A 27,786-nucleotide genomic window follows, 5' to 3' on the forward strand; every position below is an offset into this window, starting at 1 on the left:
CATACTTTTAACAGTGCGCATTCCAGATCACACGAATACAATCAGCTGTGTATAATATTACATGTATTGTCCATCAGCTGTAAAATACGAATATTGTATTATCAAGTATAATTTTTTTTTTAACAGAGTGAATTATGTATTTATAATAAATAGAAAATAAAATGTCATTCATGCGCCTCGCCCTACTTATTTGCTAACTGTTCAGAAAGGTGAGCTTGGGCAGGAGACATCGCGAGAAGGAATGATGGCCTTCTGAGACGCATTCCAAGGAATATAATTCTAAGGAATAGAATGCATCTCGGAGGCTACCCGTCGAGGAGAAGGAGTGATGAAATACGTTAATGTGCAGATGCTGGGTTGGGTTGTTACATTGTAGGATTGTGGGAGATGGAAACAGCTTGGGGAGACATTCATCCAACAGTGGATTCACTATTTCTTATGGCTTAAACAGCGAAACTGAAAGTAAAATGATCAGGGCTGGCATTGAATATCAGGGTCAGCAGTTAGTTAATAGTTTAAACATAATATATTGTAGCGTGTACCGCTTTAGGGAAAACTTAATTTAATCATGAAAAACATACCAAAGTAACCTAATACGCTTTTCAATCATTTCATATTATCTGTCATTACATTATATATGGATCGGAAACAGGAACAACGAAACATGAAATATAATGGAACAGAAACTGAAGAGTGTGCAAATAAGCACTGCTGTACGTATTCTCGGAATTAAAACGAGAAACAGACGAACACGCACAATGCATCAGAAACAATTTCCAAATGACATGATATTATTGACTGATTCAGAAAGTGTACAGGGATCATCTCGTAGAAATGACGGCAGATGGACGAGACTGGTGATGAAACAAGAGCCAAAATGGGCAATGCACGCGCAAGAGGACAACCACCGTCCACCAGGGAGATAAGTGACAATGAGATCAGCTCATCTGCAGGAGCTAACATGGAAGTTGGCATCGATAGGAGCGTGACAAAACGGCAAGCGTGGCGCAGCGCGACCTTCATCCAGCAGTTGACAGAACAAAGTTGATAACGATGATGGGTGGTTGTTGTGTTGGTATTGCAACAGCCAGTATCATATTTTTTATGAAATGTAATTCATTACTTTATCTGATTAGCAACATTTCTTTAGAATGTTTACGTCGCTCTTTCCTGCAGTGAATTAAAAAAAACCCACCGAAAACATGGAAAGTCTATCGATGTTTAGTTTCCATATGTTTAGTGTACGTCAATGTTTTCAATAAAAACAGCGTTTGATATATCGAAGTGTTTTTTTGTATGTCCCATCCTATTTAACGAAACAGATATGCATCTAATGTCTCCATATATCTCCACATTAAAAAAGTGATTTTCTCTTGGTTCCACGGGCTTTCTGGGAGTAAATTTCAGTAACATGGATTCTGGACCGGTTTTGACTTACAGAATCTCATCAGCAGACACGATTTCTTTCTTGAATCAATGCCGGTGAGTGAATGCGCTTCATAAAATTAGATTCAGATATGGGCCAGGATCAGGCTTGCTCAAATCAGTGCTGGATAAACTTATTAGATGTTAAAGGTATACGGTTCAGGGTCAAACTTCCAGATGTGAAAGATATGTGTCAGGGTCAAACTTGCTTGATTTAATGCCGGTGAACTTCAAAATGTTAATGGCAAGAACCTTTCTTTAACATATGGGCCAGGATTAGGCTTGTTTGCTTGCTTGAATCAATACCGGTGAAAAGCCAGAGATGTTCCAGGCCAGGAAACCTCTCTTTCAAGATATGGGCCACACTTGCTCACTTGAATCATTGGCCGGTGAACTTCCAGATGTTAAGAGGCAAGGGACCATCTCCGTGAGATATGGCTCAAAGGTCAAGACCCTCTCTCTAAAAAAATAATAATATTCAGGGCCTACCTTGGCTCCTCCCACCCTCAACCAGTATATATATACAAATACTGTTTTCTTTGAATTTCTCTCACTTGATACAGCTATCGTGCTGTGACGGTTCCACCTGAAGACGGAAGCTTGTGTTGCCTCCGAAACGTCGTGATTTTAATTTTAATTTTATAAATTTTTTACCTACGTGACTTTACCAAAAAAACCTAAGAATACCTCTCTCTAAGATTGAATTGTGCTCATCCCTGCTTCTGTTTGACCCGTGTCACGCGGCAGCGGAGTTTTCGCAGCCCACAGCACGCAAACTTTCCCCAATTCCCACCCCACACACACACATCACCACCACCACCACATCCAGCAAACCAATGAGTGGGCCCGGCACGGCAGAGACGACCCCGAGGCGTGGCTAACTAACAACCGCCAGTCAGCACGCAGCTGACGAAGCCTCCTCGTGCTTCCGTGTGCGACACTGGGAGGAAGAGATCGGATCAACCCAAACAACTGGTTTGTCCGGGAGCCATTTCTTTCCGCACGTTTCACTTTCCCCGAGACGTCGGCGCGCCCTAAGCAGGCAAGCACAGCAAGCCCTCGCCAGAAAAAAACAAGAGTAAGAGAAAGGTTTGTTGAGGATGTAACGTGAGTTGTCGCCTTTCCGAGGCGAGTCCGGCCACCATCGTTTCACGCCGTTAAATCCGGGGACGCGGCGTGCGACTTTTGGTGCGTCTCTTGTTGGGGCCACAACGACTACTCGGGGTTTTTGTTGTTGTTGTACGGCTAACCTCGTCATGGTTCTGGTCCACATGTAACTATTTTCTTTTTAAAGTGAGCACGGTGTTACTTTACACGTAACAACAACGCGAGGTCACGGTGATTGCGTGTGCATTAGACAAATTAGCCGTTTCGTTTGCAATGCGGGTCGCAGTTGTGTAACGCCAAACCGCGCTTGCCAGTCACGGTAACTCGACTTGTTGCAAGTCGTACCCGATACAACATTCGGTGACCACTCAGCACTACGCCATTGGCAGTATGATGGAGGGACATTGCCCTTCCCCCCCTCCCCCTAAACGTCGCCTCGTGTACGTTGGGCCGACGTAATGTGGTGGAACCAACAGCGTTGGCTCTACGTCGGCGTGTTTGTTGAGACCAACTTTAGCAAGTTCCACCAATATTGGCTCTACGTCGGCGTTTTTGTTGAGACCAACGTTGGCAAGTTCCACCAATATTGGCCCAACGTTGGCATGTGGTTGAACCAACGTTTGCTCAACGTTGGGGTGTTTGTGGAGACCAACTTTAGCAAGTTCCACCAATATTGGTCCCACGTTGGCGTGTTTGTTGAGACCAACGTTAGCAAGTTCCACCAATATTGGTCCCACGTCGACGTGTTTGTTGAGACCAACTTTAGCAAGTTCCACCAATATTGGTCCCACGTTGGCGTGTTTGTTGAGACCAACGTTAGCAAGTTCCACCAATATTGGTCCCACGTTGGCGTGTTTGTTGAGACCAACTTTAGCAAGTTCCACCAATATTGGTCCCACGTCGACGTGTTTGTTGAGACCAACGTTAGCAAGTTCCACCAATATTGGTCCCACGTTGGCGTGTTTGTTGAGACCAACGTTAGCCAGTTCCACCAATATTGGTCCCACGTCGACGTGTTTGTTGAGACCAACTTTAGCAAGTTCCACCAATATTGGTCCCACGTCGACGTGTTTGTTGAGACCAACTTTAGCAAGTTCCACCAATATTGGTCCCACGTTGGCGTGTTTGTTGAGACCAACGTTAGCAAGTTCCACCAATATTGGTCCCACGTCGACGTGTTTGTTGAGACCAACTTTAGCAAGTTCCACCAATATTGGTCCCACGTCGACGTGTTTGTTGAGACCAACTTTAGCAAGTTCCACCAATATTGGTCCCACGTTGGCGTGTTTGTTGAGACCAACTTTAGCAAGTTCCACCAATATTGGTCCCACGTCGACGTGTTTGTTGAGACCAACTTTAGCAAGTTCCACCAATATTGGTCCCACGTTGGCGTGTTTGTTGAGACCAACGTTAGCAAGTTCCACCAATATTGGCTCAACGTCGGCGTGTTTGTTGAGACCAACTTTAGCAAGTTTCACCAATATTGGCTCAACGTCGGCGTGTTTGTTGAGACCAACGTTAGCAAGTTCCACCAATATTGGCCCAACGTTGGCATGTGGTTAAACCAACGTTAGCTCAGCGTCGGGGTGTTTGTTGAGACCAACTTTAGCAAGTTCCACCAATATTGGCCCAACGTTGCTTCCGACGTTCCATGTATGTTGAACTTCTTTCGCACCGCACGTAGCCCACTGCGACAAACAACGTGCGGCTTGGTGATGTTACACGCGCGGCGTGTTTGTGTGTGTACCAGCGTTGCGTGTGCGAGACTTGATAACGAAGAAGATGCATCCGTCCGGTAGTAAGCAAAACGCTTTGGTATTTTTTTGTCTTTTGCAACGAAACCGCATGCTGAACTTCCTTGTTCTTGTACAGCCTACAGACGTTGTAAAATAATAATAATGAATGGCCAGGCCAATAGAAGGTTGGCAACACCCATATAAGTGGCTCGCGCAGTCTGTCGACTTTGAAAGTTCGTGGCAGTAACGCACATCCAGTTGTACGGCGCGTTTCACGTTTATTCTGTTTCACCAGGCGAGCGAGAGAACTCTGGAGATCCAGGACAACAAGTCTCATTCGCAACAGTGACCCGGCGAAAGGTAGGTGTTTCGATTTAAAGCTTTCGTGACTGCAGGGATTCATGTTCTTGGTTCTTTCGGTAAAGTCACGTAGAAGGAAAATAATAAAAATAAAACATAATAAAATCAACGCTTGCGTTGTGGCCGAAACGTCGTGAGAATTTGATTTTATTATGTTTTATTTCTATTACTTCCCTTCTACGTGACTTTACCGAAAGAACCAAGAAGAAGGTAGGTGTTTATACACGGGGAGGAGGACGCAAGGTTCGCGTACGCTTCAAAATCGTCGAGAGTGCGAGTCATGGCCGTGTGCTGGTTAGTCATTGGGTTCTTAGGTTTGGGATTTAAACCAGAAGTGGAATACAGTCGGTGGAAGTTGGCTAGAAGAACACTCCCAAGGCCAAACTGTGCTTATATCCGAGGTCATGTGTGCTTTTACCAGAAGTTACATTTGCCCTCCCACCACCACTTGTAATATGTAACGATGTGTTGCTTAAATAAGGTGTGATTATATTCAATCTTTACTGTATTGTGATAAAGTACTTTACAGCAAAAATGAGGAAGTTACTGGAGCAGTTGGACTCTGCATACTGCGCACTTTCGGCCCATATAGATAAATGCCCTTCAAATGCACCCTTATCTGGACGGATCAAGGTGTTGTAGGCCAATGTGGGTTGTTAAGTGGATTGGAGAAGGTCTACTTTAGCTAGGAGATGAAATAAACCCATTGAGACAGGTGAAACAGTATTGCCTCGTTTGCAAGCGAGGTATGCTTTTTATCGAGACAATTGAAGGGCTTTACACATATTTTTTTGATTTGAACAAATTTAGATTAAACTTAACATCACCAAAATGGATATGAGACTAAGTAAAACGGTAGTTGCACTTATACAATTGTAATACTGTATATGGTAATGGTCTCGTACATGAAGCCAAACATCCAGTAATGGAAATGGACAAATATCCGAATGCCAGGACCCTTCTTAAAATGAGTCCTGAGACTCGGTGATGCTTTTCTGGGTAAATCTTATAATACTGTGCTGTTTGTGGTATCGATGTAGCGTTCCCTCTGGCTGTAGCCAATGCAGTTGTAATATGTTACACCCACAGCATTCAGAAACCGGTCCAGGGTTTACTGGCTTGGACAATGTACTGATGGAACACATCCAAAACAAACCCTTTTCTATGATGTTACGATTAAAACATGTACATGCTGAAATAAGATTTTGAACTTTGCATATTCTTTGTTGATCATCTTGAACACAATGGGTTAAATGTTGAGTTCGGGTTAATAATGTATAGAGCAGTTTCAAACATAGGACAACCACTTTATGTATTTATGTTGAACGTCTTTCACGGCGTACATAGCCAAACGCGCTGTTATGGGGTTACCACCAAGGACTATTTGCAGATGATACTAATTTTATACACCCCGGAGCAATAATGGCTGAGTAAGCCATGGGCAGGATTTGAACTTGTGTGCTCACAATTTCGTGCCTGCATCTGCTGCGTTGCCAACTGTGCTTTCTGCAGCTGGTCAGGATGATAAATGTAAAGTATAAATGACTCCAAACCGTCTACAAAATACTGTTATGTTATAAATGACGAACCCTGATGCGAGAAATCGCACCCCAACACGTACATCGATGCCCCCATGCAGCCTTCAGTGCGTGAAATTATTTGGTCGCTCAAGTGTTGAGTGTGGCTTTGGTTAAGGTCCCACATGCTCTGTGGGATTATGTCAACAGACTAACCTGCCATTGTAACATCATCCAGTCTTCTACGTTGATTTTATTAAGCTAGTTTTGCATGGTTGATTTGGTTTAAACTACTTCAGCAAGCTCATAATTGAGGGACAAATGTGAAAATATTCCTCATGCTGAAAATGATATACACCTGAAACACCATCTACAGGCATGTATTCCTGATAGCAGGTACTTACATTGGCCTCACTTTACTCAAGGAAACTGTTTGCCATTATTGTGCCTGTATTCTTTTACCAGTTCAGTCAACATGGGCTTGGCTGTTTTAATAGGTAGATGAAAACAGTTATGACTATAAAAATGAGCTGAAGTGGTTTGTTCACAACCCATGAAACGAACATTGTGTGGTGAGAATTTCAAGCAGCAGTGCTTTGACAAAGGGGATGTAAGTTAGAAAATGTTATTTGGGTTGGACATTGAGCACCAGCCACCACTATACAGCCATCAACACAAACCCAACGAGCTGTGTTGTCACACTTTCCCATAAACTTTGTCACAAGAACAGCCATATACAACTTTTTATTGATGTGTTTCGACCTGTGAACATAATGTACAAGCGTTTTAAGCATCACTCAATCATCCACCACTCATTTGGAGGCTGCTCCTTATACGCCCCTTGATCTGGAACTTCCTGCCCTTGTAAACGTGCATCGCAAAATGCTTTCCCTTAAGTCCTGCCGCCTCAAGCCCTTCCGCTTTTTATCCATCAATTACTGAGTCTCACACCACTCCCCCTATGATCTTATTCGGCATTCAATGCCATCTGACCTACAAAAGCGTACCCTGCAATAGCATATTAAAAAAAAACATACTGTAAATGAATGTAATTACATGCTTTTACCGTGGTTTGGGCAGTGGGTGCCAACCACTGCCATGTAGTCATCCACGTACAACTGGTTATTTACAGTCGTAGTTTATTCACGTGTGACAATGTTTGAACGAATTATATCTGCAACAGCCCCTTTCAGTGCTGGAAACATTTCTTCCTCTTCATTCACCGATGACTGACTACTCCTCTCCATTACACCATTTCCATTGCCCGTGCGACAGCATGTTTGCCACGAGTTGCATATATTGCACGTTACAAATCGAGCGTCCGCCCTGATTATTTCTGTGGATGTAATGACCGTAATAATACTCTGCCCTGTCTGCTAACTCAGTGGGGTTATACATAGCAAGTGGGGTCGTACATAGCAAACACCACTCCTTATTGTCAAACATGTCCCAGCTTACTCTTTTAAACGAAACTATCATGGTCTCCTTGAGTTTTCACCTGGTAAACAAAGTAAACTCACAACTCTCACCACTGATCACCCACCACATTTACTTTAATAGATGTGCACCGCAATAGCACGGCGTCTTTAAAATAGTTGTTTAGACACCTCCCAATTACATTGTATTGCATCACATCCTAAGTAAAAATATGAAACTCGTATCTGTCATTATTATTTGTTTCTTTCGGTTAAGTCACGTCTAAAGATAAAATAATAAATTAAATTAAATAATAGAATACGACGTTTCGATTGCAACACAAGCAATCATCATCAGGTATAATGAAATAGCGACATAAAATCTAACCAGAAAACTATAGACAGACATATTAGCAGACAGATATCACCAAGATACATAGAGAGAGCAACACAGGTAACAGAGAGAGGTGGTCGTCTCTGTGGGGTGGCCTTAAATAGACAGAGGAGGGCGGACGCAGAGAGAGGGAGGGGGGTTAGAGAAAAAAATTAGCATATCAATGAGTGGACAACAAAACGTGGTGCTGCAAGTGCGATGACACGGCAAGCAAGCCTGAAAATCAGGAGAAGGACACACTAAAATTAAATAACCTAGTAAAATATCGAAATGTAATGTAATATAATGACTTAACCGAAAGAAACAAATAATAATTCCTGCAGTCACGAAAGTTCTAAAATTAATATCGTATCTGTCATTTGGAAGAATACATCTATATTAAAATGGGAGCATCTAATGTTTTGGCCATTCGTTTTTTATGGAGGAGGTCGTATGCTTCTGCGGTCAAAATGCTGAGCTGGCACGACTGAGTTTCTGGGTTCCAATCCAAGCAGCTTCAAATACAAGCAGCTGCCTGTCATTAAACCAGGATTTCAAGTCGAGCAAGTTGATGGTTCCAAACTGGTTCTCAATTATTTCACAAAAAACGCCATCCTTTCATTAATCTCACAGAGTTAACTTATTTTGTCAGAGACAGGCCCAGGGAAGAGATTTTCACAATCTGTTGCAGACAGGACAATTAGAATAAATGCGGAAACAAATCTACAACAAAATGAAGTTAGGAATTTTTTAAAAGTTTAATTCGTTTGCTATCAGACGGTGTGGACGAATGTGATCTTAACATGTTATGGCTCGGCCAGTGTTTTCACCAGTTTTGTTCCTGGGTGTGATTTCACATCCATGTTGATTGCATTCCAGTCTGGTTATCTGTAGCAATTTAAAGCTGTGTAATCACACTGACCATTAATCTAAGCTAGGAAGGCTGTTTGTTCAACAATCCCCAGCAATTAGTCTCGGCACTGCTCTGATGCCCCTTACAGCTGGGTACTAATTGTGTAATTATGTGCTTTATAACAGTATTTTTTTCATAGTCTAAAATGAAGCATGATTAAAATTGGATAAAGTTAATGAGTAAAAAAAAAATCTGACCCATATTTCAAAGCCAAACTTTTGTATATCCCAGTTGCTTGCAAGATATGGTAAATGCACTGGTAGATAAAATCAACAGTAATGCAGTGTAACTTTTGAAGTATTCTCACGATTCATGATTACATTTTTCGGTGAGATCGCATACATGCAAATGTATCGTAGAGCAACCTCCCTGACACATTTACATTGACGTAATGTAACCCAAAAACCTGATCGTGAATAATATTGGTTATGAAAGTCTGCGTGTCATGTTTTCACTGTATGCATGGATAGCTAATCTGGAGTGTTGTATTTACTAAAAAAGTTAAGATAAACAAAGTATATAGCATTCATGAAGGAAGATTGATACGGAGTGCAACTTATGTAAGGTTTGCTTCCATGGGACATACGTGACTCATGCAATCTGTATTTGTTTCCAGCTGATACTGCACATCTCACCATGGCTGGGCACATCCAACTGTTGGCTGCTATCTTTGTCATTGCTGCTGTTTCGGCGCCTTCTTATGCGTAAGTGCCCTGATGCTTTTATAAGTCAGCCCTTTATTTAACCCGCTGGGTGCCTGAAGATATAATGTCTTGATTTACAAAGGTGACCTGGGAAAACTGGAAGCAATTGAGCTGCAAATGCACAAGTTGTCTGTGCCTTTTCAAGATAAAAAAAAATGATAGCATAGGAGAATACATAGACAAATATGCCCAATGTAAAGTGAATGCAGAATATGCTTTCATCTAATTTATAATCAATACTATTGGGGGGGGCATTATTTTGTTGTTGCCAATCAAATGGTAGTGAGTTTAAATCCTGGGTAGGGGTTCACTCAGCCAATCGTTGCTCTGGGCCGATAAAATAGGGACCACTTTGTGGGGAAGTCAAGAGGTTGTCCAGGAAATGAGCACCCACCTAAATGTTTATCTTGAGCAAGAAATCACAGTTTTTTGTAATTGGCGGTTCACAATATGCAACACTTTTTCAGGAGGCGTTATGAAGACTGGAGCCAGCTCATTCTGACACAGCACTGGCCCCAGAGTTTTTGTATGGCAAGTCCTTTTACGTATGGTATTGCGATCTCTGATTATTGGGATGGTGCCTGTTTTGAGGAGCCGAAAGGGAATTATTGTTAAATATTAACGTTCCTTAGAAACGGCATATTTGTCTAATATGTATTGATATTTAATATTGAGTGTGATATGCAACTCCTGTACGATTATTTTAACATCAAATGGATGCTTTACATTCAGAAAATGTGCATCATGTTTAAATTGATGCCCACATTGCAGTTTTGTATACATTTCATATCACAAATCATCCCATTAGAGTAACTTTGGGAGCCAGTAGAAGGATGGCACCCAAGATGGCATCCACCACAGAGGTGGAGCGATGAAATATGCTCATGTGTTGGTGCTGGATGGTTTGTTACATCAAAGGCCTTCATCCAGCAGTGGATCTAATCATGACCAATGATGAGTTGTTATATGTGCATCACCGTGATGCATTGCACGCATACATTATTCATAGGCTGGCATTGAGAGGGCTTGTTGTTGTACTTTTCTCTCGTGCGTTGTTTAATAGATTTTGTGGTTTTCTTTTCCGACCTCAGTCCCAGTGGTCTGAAAAACACAACTGCACCATTCCAAGTTCCGTGAAGAGCTGGTCAATCCACGGCCTGTGGTGAGTCTCTTGCATATATATTTTAGTCCAAATATTTATTCTCAGTATCTATAGGCCAATAAACCGAATAACAGCATTTGCTGATGGATGTTTAGGAATAAAACGATGTTCAGTCTATAAAGGTTGAAACGTATAAAGGACATGGAAAGTTTTAAAAATAACTTTTACTTGTTTCTCTTGCTCACAGGACTAACCACAGGACTTTCTGCAACAAATCATGGCATTTTGATGTCAAAGAAATTGAGGTATAAATAATAACTTGCATATCCTTTAATAGGCCTAAAAACTCTTTAATGGCGAATGAAGTGATTTATTTTGTAGTTCATAATGGGGGGAGAAATTACAAGGAGTCCCTTGAATATCCCGGGCTCCTCTTTTGTGATTTCAACTTATCGTGGGAAACCTCTTTGTATACCGATTTAAATATTGTGGGGGTTAGTTTTGGCCTTTCGCCGGGTATGCTGTACCCGGAAGTACCTTATCATTGGCTGGTACTGTGGTGTGGGGCGGGTGAGGGACCTGAGGACAGTCGGTTGCACCTCGGCCTTTGCCATGCAAGCATCTTGCGGACAAAGACAGACCCCCAGTATAGCCTTAACGACTGTTGGGGCAAGCGCTATATGCGAGCACCTATGAAGGCTGGCCAGGCACAGCGCGATGCCCGGCTGCCTTTTTCACCCCAGTGGTGATGTTTACACACTGCACCAGGTACTCATTTTACACTGAGTCGACCTAGAGGAGGCGCAGGACTGGTTCAAATAATCGTCGCACACTTGCATTTAGAATTTACCACCGGTATATTTGGCGTGAGCGGGAATCAAACTGGTAGCCAAGTTCGTAGCGTGCTAACCATCGTAGACAAACATACACCTGGTTTGGATCATCATCGGTAAATAAAGTATTTCTTCAGTATTTATATTCAAGTGTATTATTGTCTTGGAATGTTTTTTTGTATACGGTTTTTACATGTTTACTTCAGTAATTTAGTTGTTGGTTTATTAGGCAAACAATACAGTACTTATTTCAATTGTGATGTCTAATTTTGGTTGTCATGTACCTACCTCCATTATTTAGGTAAGGCTTAAGTATTGAATATCACGGTTTTAACTTTTGTGGCACTTTCGAATAACGTAATACCCGCGATAATCAAGGGTCTCCTGTGCTGTCAAAAATGAATAGAATAAATAAATTGTGAACATTTTATGGGACATTTCAAGAAAATTTCCATTCATGAAATGTGATTTTTACTACGAGAGAGACTTGGACCTATATTGTAATAGCATAATGTGTTGTAATAACATCCAGGTGAAACATTTTATAAAGCAGCTCTTGTTGGACCATGTTGAAAACAATTAGAACTTAAAACATTGTAGAGTTTTCATTTTTGTATTGAACTCCGTTTATATTAATAAAAAATACAAATCACATTTTCTAAAAATATATTAAATGTTGCTGTGCCTGCTGCTGACGACGATGATATAATTCCATCACAAACAATCATTGAAATGTGTTATTTTGCTTGACAGGATTTGCTGCCACAATTGGACCAATTCTGGCCAGACCTTGAGAAGACCAATGGCACCGACCTTTGGTAATCCATCAAGAATGGCAAGCATGTCCATATAATGCAAATTAATATGCAGTTTAAGTGAATGAGCGCACTGTTGAATTGCTGTGTTACAGGAAACATGAATGGATAAGGCATGGCACTTGTGCTGCCACCCTCGAGGCCCTTAACTCCCAGCACAATTATTTCAGCAAGACCATGGAGCTCTACCAGAAGCTTGACATCAGCAAGTAAGAACGCCAAAACGCACCGCAGCCAGGAATATCGTGAGCTAACAATGATATATAGTTCTTCTGCGAACTGTTGGCAAATCTGATTATTTTAAATGAAAAGCTGGAGTGTCAGGTTTGTTTTTGGCAAGTTAAAAAAAAAAGTAAAAATTAGGCTTAAGTGATTTCTTGCTTAAAATTTGCCTTTGAGGCAGTGCACGTTTCCTGTGTACAGCCCTGAGCCTGTGGTGGAAGTTTCACATTCTTATGGCAGGGGTGAGTCTATTCAGAGGATGACCGACTTGACCTCCCTACAAAGTGGTGCTAAATTTAGTGACCCTGGAGGAATGATGGTCTGAATCAACTGTCAACCAGCATTTTTAAATTTCGATTTAAAGCTTTCGTGACTGCAGGGATTCATCTTCTTGGTTCTTTCGGTAAAGTCACGTAGAAGGGAAGTAATAAAATAATAAAAATAAAACATAATAAAATAATTCTCACGACGTTTCGGCCACAACGCAAGCAGCCGTCCTCAGGTGGAGAACAGGCCCGTCAAGTAGACAGTCTGAATGGCACGCTCCAGGCTTGGAGCGACTATTTATCCTGGGATGGAGGAGCGAAGAGCGTCTTGACAAAATAATTTGCATATCAAGAGGAATTTAGCATATTTATGGGAAATGCAAATATGCGATTAGCACTACTTGTGAAATGCGTAGGAGGTTTGGCGAGGGTTTTTTTAACTCGCAAGCTTTCAATTGCGAGCCACTTTGGTGTTGTATATGCAATTTGAGGTGCCGAATTTCACCCAAAGTGTACAACTGTATTTTAAAACAATCACAGCTCCTGGCCTCCGAGTGATTCAACACATTTTCCTGATTAAGTGTTTTGATTCATTTGATTCAAGAAACGATTCTCTTTTCAAAGTCTGTGCTGAATGTAGCGGCCTCAAGTGGCCGCAGAAGCCACATGAGCCATGATGTACAACATGTACGAATTGATGTGTATCAAGCACAAATATTGATACAAATTTACGATTTGTTGGTAGATGCCGAGCAGGCATTGCACTTATTTTGTTTTGTTTATGTAACTCAACATGCTTCTTAAAAACAGGCTGTTTGTTTTTAATATCTGGACTATTACAAGTCTGGTATAAAAAAGGTAATATTGTGTTATTTATTGTTTGTTCTCAGAGCTCTAAGTGATGCTGGTGTGACCCCATCGAACACAGTTTTCTACAAGGTAAGATCAATATACTGAAGTCACTGTTGAATGCTCGTTTTAAGCAGTAGCATTGGTTTTACTTTGCCGCAGCAGTTCTTTGATTCACAGCTAATAGGTTGAAATGTTGATGGATAAAACGAGCGTATCATTAACCTCAAAAATATGATTGATGTGACTACTATAAAATTATATTAAACACTTTCAACACATTTGAAATATTTCATTGACTCCAAAAATCACTCAAATTTTTTTTTTCAGTTTAACTTTTAATCTTGAAAAAGTGGGTTACAAAATAAGTGTTTTTTGAAAATATGATTTTCTGATATGAAATCTTATGTTATTGTGAGAAAATATACATACTTCATTGACCTGACTGATACTATTTAAATAAAATGATTATTTTTTATACCAGGAGGAACAGATCCTTGAAGCGTTTTCGACAGCTTTTGGTGTCAAGGCTAAGTTGCAGTGCCTCACAGTTCCCCAGGTAAGCCAACAGAAGTTATTTGTAAAGAATGGTATCCGTGTGGTAACAACAGTTTAAAAGTTGTTAAACGATTTGTATTTATCGAGCATCTCAAATGAAACCATACCTCACGAGGATGTCCTGAAGGAGTAGAATGATTTATGTCGTGTAAAAAAGAGAGGGAGGCAGTCAGCCAGCCATAGGCAGAGGGAAAGAAGGAAAGTCTTGAGCCTGCACATGAACAGGGGCATGGAGTCGACAGCACAGTTAGATGGGGGAAGGGAGTTCCAGACTGTGGGGGCAGCAGAGGAGAATGAGCGACCTTCCACTGAGCGAAGATTGACTGGTATTTGATTTTGGTTATGAATGCAAAAAGTGTATTCATTTGGCTAAACGGCTCGGGGTGGTGATGTCAATGTGAAAGCCACTGAGTTGCTGCTCTGATTAAGGTGCTGAGGTGGAGCCTCTGGTGGTCACCAAGAGTTTTACAGGTTTCTATGTGGATTTAATGTCATTGTCTCCAATGTGCGTTCAGTGTATTTGTTCAGTTACTCTGCATTTGGTTACATGGTTGTGTTAATGCCATCTGTGAGGGTTGTACACTCTGTATCAGTAGACAGACCACCAGAGCAAACCACTCCCATTCATATCTTATATTTGTGGTTAAGAATGGGGCATTCAGTAGAGGCCAGCATAGGTTTTCCGGTTTCCAGTCCATGGCCCTGCCTTCATTGTTACGCGATGCGAATGTCTGGATGAAGTTTTGTTGGGGATAAATAGGAATACCGGATGTATTAAAAGCCAAAATGTTAAGAAATATTGTTGACATTACAATAAGTTTGGGGATGCTGCCATAGTGTAACGGCTTATCACACTCGGGTCACCGCTTCAATCTCCCGGCACGGCAGTGGTGTCACAATGGTGGTGCAAGTTTCTTAAATCCCCCCTCACCTCTGCCCACGCAGCAGTATGAATGGGTACAACACAGGATGTCGATTGGCAGGTGGTGTGTGGTGTGGGGTAAAGTGTGGACATTTCCACCTTCTCGAAGACATTTTGTCAGCGTGGAGGTGTATTGCAGGGCCTCTTTAGAGCTCATTCTAGTGGAGGCCCTTTCACCAGCAGTGGGCATGAGCATCTTTGTTTTCATCTTTACAATAAGTTAGAGGAGCGGTCATTGCTTGTTTAGTGTTGTTGATCTGAACCGTTGCTGAACTGTTGTGTGTTACCGTGGTTGTGTTTTCTTTGCCAGGAGGAAAACACCCAGCTGCTGGGACAGATTCAGATGTGTTGGAGCCGAGAGTTCTCTCTTGTGAACTGCTCTCGGCATGCCGAAGCTGGCATTCCTATGCCAAACAGCTACTCCAACAGTGTCACCCCAAGCAATGATATTGTTTGTGATCCTGCAAAGATCATCCACTACCCCCTAATTGGTAAATTCTAAATGCAAGTGTGTAGGCTTGAAAGGAGTTTTCGTTTTAAGGTTGGTGCATTGGGTTACTTGATGAACATATACACAATATGAAATGTTGTGCCTGATGTTCAACATTAGAGCGTTATCCCTTGTTCAACGTGAGGTACAAGATTTGATGTTCATGTCATTAATTTTTTTGTGTTGGTTTAATACTCTGACAATTTTTGATATTTTCGAGAGAGAAAAAAAGTTCGTTTATTTTACATTCGTTTGTCACTCTTCTCGTGGATGAAGGCCTCTTCTGTCCTGTTGATTGTTGTTTTTATTATACTTCACCACGCTGGTCAGTGCAGGTTGGTGCCGGGGTGGGGGAAGGGTAGAGAGGGCCAGTTCAGATATCACTTGCCGCTGATGTTAGCCCACGGCCTGGAATTGAACTCGGGTTCCATAATAAGAGCACAGTGTGTTAACCACTGCCATTTTTAAATCCTTTATATTAAGTTCGCTTGCTTGCTTAGGACCGTGCAAATCTTTAGGTCGTTTTTAACCCACTTCCCGTGATCCAATCGAGCTGACATTTTGCACACAGACTCGTTGTGCGTGACAATGCATTTTCGTGAAAACATTTTTCCAAAATTTTACACTGTTTAGGGAAATTTTTTTCAATATTTAATTACCAATTGTTTAATGCTGCCAGAGGACGAGAGGACTCTAGTCGCCCCGATGCCACGCATATAAAGGATTTATAGTGAAAAACTTTGTTTTTACGGGTTTACTTGTTTCAGTTTTTTTTATTAATGTGTACAACATTCACTTTAAAAGTTTTACTTGATATACCCAGTCATCTCAGTGGTCCATTAATGTAATTATTATAGTCATGTTTTACCTTTTTATGCATGAAGCTAAAGTTTAAATTGTACACTTTTCTAAAAACTCATTTGTGGGATTTGTATCTAACTTAAATTGTCATGATATAAATGTAAATATAATCAGTGAATCAATAACCAAACAATCAAGACGATCAATATTAATTTCATGTGTAATCGATATATAAACACATTTATTGAACAACACGCACAAATATTTCTGCTATAAATCTTGCACATGCAAGGAAAACAACATGCGTTGGGAAGTAAATGGCACACACAACATTTGCAGAACACTCACCACCATGAGGTGGCGCTGTCTCTCTGACTTCAGCACTACACGGAAGTCCCGTGGAGAGCCATGGGACGAGCGGCACTCAGCAGATGTACGAGATCAGACGGTTCCATTTGTTTTGTAATACATTTGGAACGTTAAATTTCCCAATACTGATGTGGGCACCGATCTTAAACAGCAGCAGACCACACGGTACCACCACTGCCTGCAAGGATCATGCATCGGCAGCGTTTCGGATTTTCAGCAGGCTACGCTGGCTCGACGACATAAAAAGTTGATGACAAATTTCGTACCATTCGAAAGGAGAAGAATAAGTGTGAGATTAAACCAGTTATAATTAGTAGGGGTGCATACATTCTGAGGTTCAACAATGCAGATGCATCTTTCGATATTTTGTTACAGATCGACCTTTGTACCTGTAACTTTTAAGTTTTGGTGCCGTTCGCCATACATTCGAAGGGGACAACATTTGCATTCACATTCAGTGCTGAGCACATCTCTAAATGAAACAACGGTGGTACACTAATTCCATCGTTTCGGAGTGCGATTATCAAGCGCATTGTGCCTTTGTGTAACATTCAATTTTCATCGGTGATACTGGACCGATTTTAAGAAATGAAAGCGATGCAAGTGTGTTGCTTTTAAGAAGTGTTCTGCATATTTGGACCTTCCACTTTAATGTCTTTTCATTGCTTGGGCAACTTATACCCTGCATTGCCCCTGCAGTTGTTGGTGTGTTTTGTTCATTTTGGGACTTTTGGAAAATGCTTTTTGAGTTAAAATTAAGGAATTAAAAATATTGATGAGGATATTTTGTGCACTCTGTGGTTTGCATATGTGCCTTGTATTTTTATAAATACGTTTAAATTTCTGTTGGGATTTTGCTCCATTTCGCAGCAAAATGAGCATTTTTCAAAATGAGCATTTTGCTCCGAGTGAAAATTAAGGGCTTAAAAACGATGATTGTGTTTTGTCCAAAGTTATGTTTCATAACTTAGTTTGTGTTTTTCATTTTTTTTATTATAAGTTTCAAATTCTGTTATTGATATTACTGTGTTTTGCTTAAATTTGGAGTTGATTGAAATTGTGGTGAGAATTGATTAAAATGATTGATTGTCGTATCTTGTGGACTGGATTTCATAAGTGTGCATACATTCTTTGTAATGTGTGCAATACTGTAAGTTGAAAATACTGTTATTGTTTTTCAAATCTTTAATTTGGAATGAACACTGCTGCCCATGACCAGAGGCAACTATCAACACAAGAAGGCGATTAGCCAGTCAATACGTGACTAATGCTGTTAAACTCTGCAGATAATACTTTTCTATGCATTTTCAATCTATTTTATTTTGGATGAAGGCCTCGTAAAATCGTGTTGGTCATGGGGTGGTGTGACCATACTTGACCCCACACTGGTCGGTATGGTTTGGGAGGGGGGGGGTACCCAAGACCGGTTCAGATACCACTCACCGCTCAAGTTAGCCATGGCTGGATATCGAATTCCAGTCGCCAGGTTCAGAGCCAAGCCTGTCAACCACTGCGCCACTCCCCAGTCAATCACATGGATAACACATTTCTGCGGAGGGAGCTGGTAGGAACGTTGGGTTGCTCGGTCAATGGCAAGGGTCAACGGCGGCGTGGTGTATTCTGCAAATATTCCCGACTGTGAGGGCGGGCACAAGCCGGTATGAGTAGGTTAAACGTTGAGTTTTATAAGGGCACCACGGGGTGACCAGCCCCTCCCCACCCAGCCCCACCCAGCCCCTATCCACCCAGCCCCACCCTCCCCTCCCCATCCAGCCCCACTCTCCCCTCCCCACCCAGCCCCTCCCTGCACGACGGACGGACAATAATCCCCTGTGGGCTGGTGTAACCAGGAGGTTCTTACCAGTATTATTTCCTTAAGGATAGTAGCGGGAGGGCATCAATACCATTTACCATGGTAGTTCAGGAGATACTGGCTGTGATACAATGAACAACAAGCAAGGGGCGCATTAATTGCCGTTCAATTGGACAGAGCGCCTTTATATTGATAGCCACTAATACGCTGTAATGAAGCGTGTGGTGCAACAATAGCCCCTCGTGGCAATAGCGCCTAATGGTGATTTAACGGAGTTTTACGTGGCCACTTTCGCTGCGGGAAATACGTACACAAGTAGTACATGGATTTTTACACTGAATTCATCTCAGTATTTAAATCTCGAGGACAGCCCGGCTCAACACGTCCTTTATCTGCCATCCATGAGTGAGGGTCGACAGGTGAATTAAATGGCAGTCAATATCACATGCTCTTTGCACATTAACACGGAGGCTTTCGCAACCAATCCATAAGAGGTTTTTTTGGGGGTTTTGATCGCATAAATGCGTCGTTAAAACCCGCCACCACCCGACACGGCCAACTAGTAAGGGTTTTGATTTAAAGCTTTCGTGACTGCAGGGATTCATATTCTTGGTTCTTTCGGTAAATGGTTCTTTCGGTAAAGTTATGTAGAAAAAAATAATAATAAAAATATTAAACAATATTTTTTAATATATAATTTTGTATTTTATTTTTTCCCTTCTATGTGACTTTACCGAAAGAACCAAGAATATAAAAATAGCAAGGGTTGTCACGTAAACAGAACATGCCAATTCGTCACTAGCGCAGCACACCGGTGTGTTGGAGAGCCAACCCTTATTAGTTGGCTGTGTCGGGTGGTGGCGGGTTTTAACAACACATTTACGCAATCTAACCCAAAAAAACGTATTCTTTGCAGATTGTTAATTTTCAATAACGTGTAAACGTTTTGAGTCCATATTGTTATTTCATAAGCAATTTATCACCATGTTCGATTCGCAGTACAGTAATCTACAATAACATTTTTTTAAATTATAGTCCTGATGACACTCGTTTGGTGGTGTACATCTCGTGTGGACTAACCCCTGGAAAGACGAGTGCTCGATCTTGTGAAGGCCCGTCAACGGTGGCGTGAGCAAGCAAGATTCGTCCAACCAGGGCTGAACCTTTACCTATATCCATGACATTTCTTGGTTTGCATTAATTCTACACATCAGTTCTAGATTAGAAGTTTTCGTGACTGCAAGGATCCATACTCTTTGGTTATTTCGGTAAAGTCACGTAGGTGAAAACATAAAAAAGTAGAAACAACTCAATTAAATAACGACGTTTCGGAAGCAACACAAGCTTCCGTCATCAGGTGGGACAACCACAGCAAGAAACAAAATTACTGTAGTGGGCACTACAGTAATTACTGAAGCTTGTGTTGCTTATGAAACGTCGTGATTTAATTTAGTTATTTCTATGTTTTATTTTTATTCTTATTTTTTCACCTACGTGACTTTACCGAAAGAACCGAAAAGTATTTACGCATCAGCTTAAAATTTATTTCTGAGAGGAATCAACAAAGACACCCTCAAAGTCTTGAGAAAATCCAAATGCAATGGAATATACAACCCAAATGAATGAAATGAATCAAACGGTCACTGGATGTTCCCTGTGAATCATAACTAGGCGAACCGTAGCAACTGTGCGATTTAAATATGGAAAGCGAAGCTAATTGAATCTGACTCAGAGTCTGCCAGCCACAAATGCACTGAAATTTACTTAGTGTGTACACGGAGGCACCTCTGACACCATGAACATTTTAATTTATACTTCACGTGCTACTCTGTAATTGAAAATCACGGTGAAAGAAATTTGGAGATAAATCGGCGCAAGGGCCAGTAGTCAATCTTAGCGCAAACGAAATAGGCATGCAATCTTCTTGGTTCTTTCGGTAAAGTCACGTAGAAGGGAATAATAAAATAAAAATAAAACATAATAAAATAATTCTCACGACGTTTCGGCCACAACGCAAACAGCCGAAACGTCCTGAGAATTATTTTATCATGTTTTATTTTTATTCTTTTATTATTTCCCTTCTACGTGACTTTACCGAAAGAACCAAGAAGATGAATCCCTGCAGTCACAAAAGCTTTAAATCGAAATTTAGGCATGCAATATTTACCTTTACAATATCCGTTTCGATTTTTGTTTTACATCAACCATCGGACACACGGTGTTCTAGGAGTCAGCATATTTTTCAACAGCATTGGTTACTCTGGACTGGTTTCAACATGAAATGTTTCATCAGCAGCCAGGCACGCTGAAACCGCTGATGGGGAACTGCCATATACTATAGGCAAGAACCCTCTTTGTTAGATATGGGTCCCAGTTGGACGCACATGAAATACATACAGTGCCGTGACATAACGTTGATCTAAACAATAGCAGACACAGGGCAGCCCTTGTCTGTTTGAGTCCTGTTGTTTACATCTGCTTGCACACTCCCAACCATCCTGCAACTAATCCAATTTATTAAGTGGCCACCGGACCTGTTTTATAGCAAATTCCACATCTGCATCAGGGGGGGGGGGGGGGGGGATGCACTCTCATCCGCCTCCGCTATTGTTGCAAATTGTTTCCGCCAGTGTGTTCTTACAAAATAGCCTCTTTGACCAAATCACCCGGGAATGCGTCCGATCTCGTTCTATCTCGTCGAGCTCAGCAGGTTGTGACCCTGTGGTATTACAGTGCTTGTAGTGCTCCGATGGACGACCACGTTGTGGGCAGCAGAGGGCAGCCCATTGTTGTTGCGTACTTCTATGCCCCCAAGTCCATGCACCCCCCGCCCCCCCCCCCCCCAACATTAATTTAACCCGTACTGACCAACAACGGTCAAATAATCCTCACGACCTGCTTGGCGTGCATTGACAAAACGGCGATGTTGCACTGTTCGACTCCATCCTTGCGTACGGCAGCAATGCGGTGCACGAGCTAAATGCGATATGTCGAGGTCTGCTGGCCACGACGAACGGACGGATGGCTTCGTGGTGAGTTCGTGTAGTTTCGCTATCCCGCACGAGGTTGCGTGTGCGTGAGTCCGTGTCCATCATCATCAGCGTGCATTGCGCGTTGTTTGAGTGTTTTTTTTTCCTCTGTGCGTTAAGCGCCGTGGGACGCGCGGTTGTTTAAATTCTTCTTGGCTGGTGTCGCGCTCTCGACAAGACGCAACATCGTGAGCGCGCTGCCGGGGAGAGAGGTGTGTGGTGTGTGTGAGAGAGCAGGGAGAGGAAAGAGAGAGTGTGTGGTGTGTGACAGAGAGAGCAGGGAGAGGAAAGAGAGAGTGTGTGGTGTGAGAGAGAGAGAGCAGGGAGAGTAAAGAGAGAGTGTGTGGTGTGAGTGAGTGAGTGGTGTGAGAGAGAGAGAGCAGGGAGAGTAAAGACAGAGTGTGTGGTGTGAGAGAGAGTGAGGGAGAGTAAAGAGAGAGTGTGTGGTGTGAGTGAGTGAGTGGTGTGAGAGAGAGTGAGGGAGAGTAAAGAGAGAGTGTGTGGTGTGAGTGAGTGAGTGGTGTGAGAGAGAGAGAGAGCAGGGAGAGGAAAGAGAGAGTGTGTGGTGTGAGAGAGAGAGTGCAGGGAGAGTAAAGAGAGAGTGCGTGGTGTGAGTGAGTGAGTGGTGTGAGAGAGAGAGTGAGGGAGAGTAAAGAGAGAGTGTGTGGTGTGAGAGAGAGAGAGAGCAGGGAGAGTAAAGACAGAGTGTGTGGTGTGAGAGAGTGCGGGGAGAGTAAAGAGAGAGTGTGTGGTGTGAGAGAGAGAGAGAGCAGGGAGAGTAAAGAGAGAGTGTGTGGTGTGAGAGAGAGTGGGGGAGAGTAAAGAGAGAGTGTGTGGTGTGAGAGAGAGAGTGCGGGGAGAGTAAAGAGAGAGAGAGTGTGGTGTGAGAGAGAGTGGGGGAGAGTAAAGAGAGAGTGTGTGGTGTGAGAGAGAGTGTACGGAGAATAAAGAGAGAGTGTGTGGTGAGAGAGAGTAGAGGGAGAGTAAAGAGAGTGTGTGGTGTGAGAGAGAGTGGGGGAGAGTAAAGAGAGAGTGTGTGGTGTGAGAGAGAGAGTGCAGGGAGAGTAAAGAGAGAGTGTGTGGTGTGAGAGAGAGTGTACGGAGAATAAAGAGAGAGTGTGTGGTGAGAGAGAGTAGAGGGAGAGTAAAGAGAGTGTGTGGTGTGAGAGAGAGAGTGCAGGGAGAGTAAAGAGAGAGTGTGTGGTGAGAGGGTGAAGGGAGAGTAAAGAGAGAGTGTGTGGTGTGAGAGAGAGTGGGGGAGAGTAAAGAGAGAGTGTGTGGTGTGAGAGAGAGAGAGAGTGCAGGGAGAGTAAAGAGAGAGTGTGTGAGAGAGAGTCTGTGTCTGTCTTTTAACAACCATCCGATTATATTAAAATTTTACTTAAAGATTTCGTGACTGCAGGGGGTTCATATTCTTGGTTCTTTCGGTAAAGTCACGTAGAAGGGAAATAATAAAATAATACAAATATCAAACAAACAAAAAACATAACCATCCGATTCATCTCATCCGCGGCTGAGTCTGCGCTGCCGAAGCTGTGGAAGGGGGACCCCCCTCGTGATTCACGACATCTCGAGCATGTTGAGAGTGATTGAGTGCGAGAGTCTGCGTGAGCGTGCCCCCCTCCCCACTCGATTCCATCGTTCTTTGGCTGAAGTGCAACACTGCGGCTCACGGACGCATTGTGCCGGGGACTCCCCCAAGAGAGAGTGTGTGGCGTTGTTTCGCAGCGTGGGAAGGTAAACACGCCATTCATCATTGCATTCCGTGCGAGTGAGTGTGACAATGAGTGTGTCACAGTTCGTTTTTTCTTTGTTGGTCGCGGTCGAAAAGGGAACACGTTGCGCCAAGAGCCCGGCAGGAGGAACCCGAGTTCGATTACCCGCTCACGCCCACTGACGACAATAATCTGGGCCTCCCCTAGGTTGACTCGGTCTTAAATGAGTACCTAGTGCGGTGTGTAAATATAGTCGCTATAGGGGGGGGGGGGGGGGGGAAGGGACAAAGGCCGCCCGGGAGTGGTTCTGATCGCGTTGCGTCCTGTCGGTCTTCATAGGTGCTCGTTAACGCCACTTGTCCGGTTCAAGGCAAACCCGGGGGGGGGGGGGAATCTTTCTTTATTTCGTTGTGCGTGCAGCAACCGGCCGATTGATTGTTCGTCTCTGGCTGAGAGGCAGCCCTGCGCGACACTCACCACCGTGGTGGGACGGCCAGCGTCACAAGGTAAAACGTGCGAGTAATTAATTTACATTGCGCGAGTGAGTGAGTGCGAGAGAGAGAAAGAGCGCGCGCGCGCGCGTGTGTGTGTACCTCGCATCCTCTTCATTGCATCCGTGGCAGCCACTGCACCACTACTCGACGGCACTGTGGGTCTTCCCTACGACTCCCCAGCGAGAGGAGAAGGTATAAACGCGCGATGAATCGCGCTTACGCATCGCTAATTGTTCCGTTTGAGAAATATGCGCGCGGTCTGCACGTGTTTGCAGTTTTAATGTATATTTGTGTACTGCGCGCGCGCGTGTGTGTGTATATAGATAATCATTAGTTTGTACTGAAAAAGTCGAACTGCTCGGAGCGATCGTGTTGAAAAGGGAGCAAAGTAGCGTGGCGTCGCTCCGCGTCTGTGTGTCGGCACTTAAGTGGCTGTGCCAATGAAGGAAAACAATGAAGTCGCGTGTCGAGAATGGTCACGACCGGCGTTGTACTTTGAAGCCGCCGTTAGTCGCCGTGTTGACCAACGTCGCAAGGTCATGCTCGTGATGAGCACAACACACGCCTTGATAACGTTGAGCATGAACTCGAGGCATCAGGTTTGCGATAAGTGAGGCGGCTATCCCCCGCGGGGGCTTTCGGCGTTTCGAGTCAATTTAAGGAGGAGATGCCGATCGAGTGTCACCAAGTGTCGCGTATGAATGACCCCGTGCCTGCCAACAATTGGGCGCTCATTGCGTTAATCGCGCCATCCATGGGTCGCGGAGTAAAGCGCCACGTAACCTTGCAGAAGGGTAGAAGGCACCCATTCACTCACCTGGTGGTGACGTGAAGTGACGGTCGGTGGTTTGTGCTGTTTAGTTTTTTGTTTTTTAATGGTCCCGCATTTCTGTTTAGTACATTTTTATCATCATATTGAATTAACTTACTCGAGTATACCAGGATTTTCAATAGTGTGTTGAAATCATTGGCTGGCCACTGCAGGATGCAGTCGAGCCGGCTAGCGGTTGAGCGAGCGTCTTGCAAATGAAAAGGTTGTGAGTGCAAATCCTGGTTTCGGAGGTAAACTTAGCCGATCATCGATCCGGGGTTTTTATAATGAGAAGCACTTCGTGGGGTTAACAGTTGGTTGTCCTCTGTAGAGACTCATCCCCACCGTACAAATGTGCAATTGCCACCAATTGGCTCAGGGCTGTAAAGAGGAGATGTTAGCACTGCCTCGATGCTCATTTGAGCCGATGATCACTTTGTCTTGCTGGATGAAGGTCTCCCCCATGCTGTTGCCATCTCTTCACGGTCCTGCGATGCCACGCAATTCATCACACTGCTGCACGTGAACTGATGTCATCGCTTCATTTCTGCAGAGGCCCAAAATTGTGTAATGCAGTGCAGTATATCATTCCACAAATCCCCGTGTCCCCCAACGTGTGCAAACTAGGGAAAATAAGCAAGCCGGGTTTTCTGGATAGCCCATAATACACAACAAAATAATTGTGGAATCGATATAGGTGTAGTACGTGTATTTAATTAACTTTGCCTCGTAACATTTAACATAACATTCGGTGCTACGGCATTTCACTACGTATTGTAGCGTAGTAATATTCATTATCACGATTGAGCAACAATGCGCACAATAATTTAATGATTATTTGTAATACCAATTTGTCTAAAAAAAGAAAGTCGTTAACCATTGTGTACTACCTACTACGGCATAAGATTGATACTGGTAGGAATCACCTGGTTACACCAGCCCACAAGGGATTAATGTTTCCGTCGTGCAGGGAAGGGCTGGGTGGGGAGGGGCTGGGTGGGGAGGGAGGGGTTGGGTGGGGAGGGTGGAGAGGGGCTGGGTGGGGGGGTCACCCCGTGGTGCCCTTATAAAACTCAACGTTTAACCTACTCACGCCGGCTTGTGCCCGCCCTCACAGTCGGGCATATTTGCGGAATACACCACGCCGCCGTTGACCCTGGCCATTGACCGAGCAACCCAACGTTCCTACCAGCTCCCTCCGCAATAATGTGTTTAAAAGGGTCGTTTACAATAAAAACAAAAACCCCTAACAATCCGTAAAGAATGCACGGAGAGAGACATGCGTGCTTGTAATTGTATTGAGAGACGAAAAGAGGAACACATGGATTAGAGAACATATGCAGGTTAAACGTACATTTTTTTTAGATAAAAAACACAGCATTCAAACTTGTGAAACATAAATTGGGATTGGACAGGACACGTTGTGAGAAGGTGACGATGACCAATGGGCAAGGATAGTGAAGAGTGGGAGCCAAGGAATAGAATGCATCTGAGAGAATCACCACCCGAGGAGATGGAGCGATGAAATCGGTTGCGCAGCTGCTGGGTGGATTGCTGCATCGCCATACATCCCAACTCCAGAGAGTTCAATATAATGGGACCCCCATTGAAATACATTGGGAAGAAATCCAAGAAAAGAGGTAGCAACACAAGAAACTGAGAGAAAGGGAACCCAATAAACCTCAGCACAGAAACGTTGGAATGTCAAGCAGCAGGCAAGTCCACTTTGAAGAACAGAGCGGTACGGGTCTGTTTGCATAGCAGCAATAGGCTAATGCACTGTCTCGCTTAGTTAACACACCCATAGTCAATGACAATAATACAAACCTTGGGTAGTTATTAGTTTCCTGCTTTCTTTCTCACAGAAATATCGTGAGCAAAGACAAAACTTTTGGAGCTGACCCTTACATAAGTCCTGAACCATTGGCAGCAGCTACCGGTGATACACTGCAATCAATAGGGCTGAGTGAGTCATTTTCTGAGCAACAAAAAACGTGAGAACTCATTGCATTTAAATTTCGATTTAAAGCTTTCGTGACTGCAGGGATTCATCTTCTTGGTTCTTTCGGTAAAGTCACGTAGAGTGGAAATAATAAAATAATAAGAAATAACTAATAAAATAATAAAAATAAAACATAATACAATAATATAATAATAGATTTTATAATGTTTTATTCTTATTTTATTATTTCCATTCTAAATAAAACATAATAAAATAATATAATAATATATTTTATCATGTTTTATTTTTATTCTTTTATTATTTCCATTCTACGTGACTTTACCGAAAGAACCAAGAAGATGAACTCATTGCATGGCTGTGAGACACCGTCGACATTGTGAAAAACCGTGTCGCGGCTATTCCTTGAGACTTGACATGTATGCATCGCAGAATCGTGAGAAATCCCGACGAAATGGGGAGGCCTTCGTCCAGCAGTCAATTGGTCATGGATGATAGTGAATTTATGACCTTTCTTTATAACTTTAATTTGACGGAATACTTATTTCTAGGGGACCTTTTTGCGAGTATCAAGGTGATGAAAAACTATGAATAGGGGCTTTGAACAGCTCAACCCGAGCTGTTAATACATTGATACCTGCATTGCCTTTGTGCTGGCTGGTGTAGGCCAATCAGTTTCAAAGCCAATGCACACATGATCAGATCATGTTTGTTTGCATGTTTTCCCACAAGTATGTGTGGTTAACGCACAATTGATATATTGGTGTTTGAACATCTTAACACCTGTTTTATTGACAGAAAAGGGAAAGCCTATTCTTATATAGATGTCATCCTTGTTAACTAATTGTATAATGCTGAGCTATGTTTAGTTCCAATGCCCTCATGCAGGGTTTCAATGACTTTGTCAACTGTCAGACATTGTCACTGGGATCAAAAGATAATCTATCATAGCGAGACCACTGAGAACGTAACCTGAGTGCCCTCAGTTAACTGCCGATAATGCTTATATTAAAAAAAAAGTTATTTGCCACTGGATCCGAAAAACAGAACTGCTATTTTTCACATGCCTCACTTGTGTGGTGGGAAATCCATTTCAAAATTCGTACCCTTAAGGCATAGATTAGCAAGGAGAAGAGTGGATTTATTAAAAATAATTTTGCCGATGCGTATCCGAAGGAAATAAGAGA

General features: G+C 42.8%; 2 protein-coding genes across 5 annotated transcripts in view; both read left to right on the forward strand.

Annotated features, from left to right (window-relative positions):
• The first annotated feature begins 2,293 nt into the window (after nt 1-2,293).
• LOC144719896 (ribonuclease T2-like) lies at nt 2,294-17,868 on the forward strand. Of its 3 annotated transcripts, none has more exons than XM_078596204.1 (11): nt 2,294-2,400; nt 4,564-4,628; nt 9,463-9,550; nt 10,018-10,081; nt 10,642-10,712; nt 10,900-10,957; nt 12,239-12,303; nt 12,396-12,509; nt 13,679-13,727; nt 14,122-14,196; nt 15,428-17,868. In XM_078596204.1, exons 3-11 carry the CDS (start codon nt 9,483-9,485, stop codon nt 15,617-15,619), a joined length of 756 nt encoding a protein of 251 aa, XP_078452330.1. In that variant the 5' UTR covers nt 2,294-2,400; nt 4,564-4,628; nt 9,463-9,482; the 3' UTR covers nt 15,620-17,868. The 3 variants fall into 3 exon arrangements, with proteins under 3 accessions (XP_078452330.1, XP_078452329.1, XP_078452331.1); XM_078596203.1 differs by having other exon boundaries at nt 2,339-2,514; XM_078596205.1 differs by having other exon boundaries at nt 2,343-2,503.
• Nucleotides 17,869-23,756: 5,888 nt separating this feature from the next.
• Nucleotides 23,757-27,786, forward strand: part of LOC144719897 (syntaxin-binding protein 6-like) — a 60,905-nt gene continuing 56,875 nt past the window's right edge. Inside the window, exon 1 of one of the 2 annotated variants that reach the window (XM_078596207.1) lies at nt 23,757-23,840. The gene's annotated coding sequence lies outside the window, so the exon portion shown is untranslated. Of the gene's footprint in view, nt 23,841-23,910; nt 24,021-27,786 lie in introns of those variants that run through there. The other variant, XM_078596206.1, reaches the window with a different exon arrangement.

Source organism: Lampetra planeri, chromosome 7, assembly GCF_965212315.1.
Source record: "Lampetra planeri chromosome 7, kcLamPlan1.2.h2, whole genome shotgun sequence".
NCBI classification, from domain to species: Eukaryota; Metazoa; Chordata; class Hyperoartia; order Petromyzontiformes; family Petromyzontidae; genus Lampetra; species Lampetra planeri.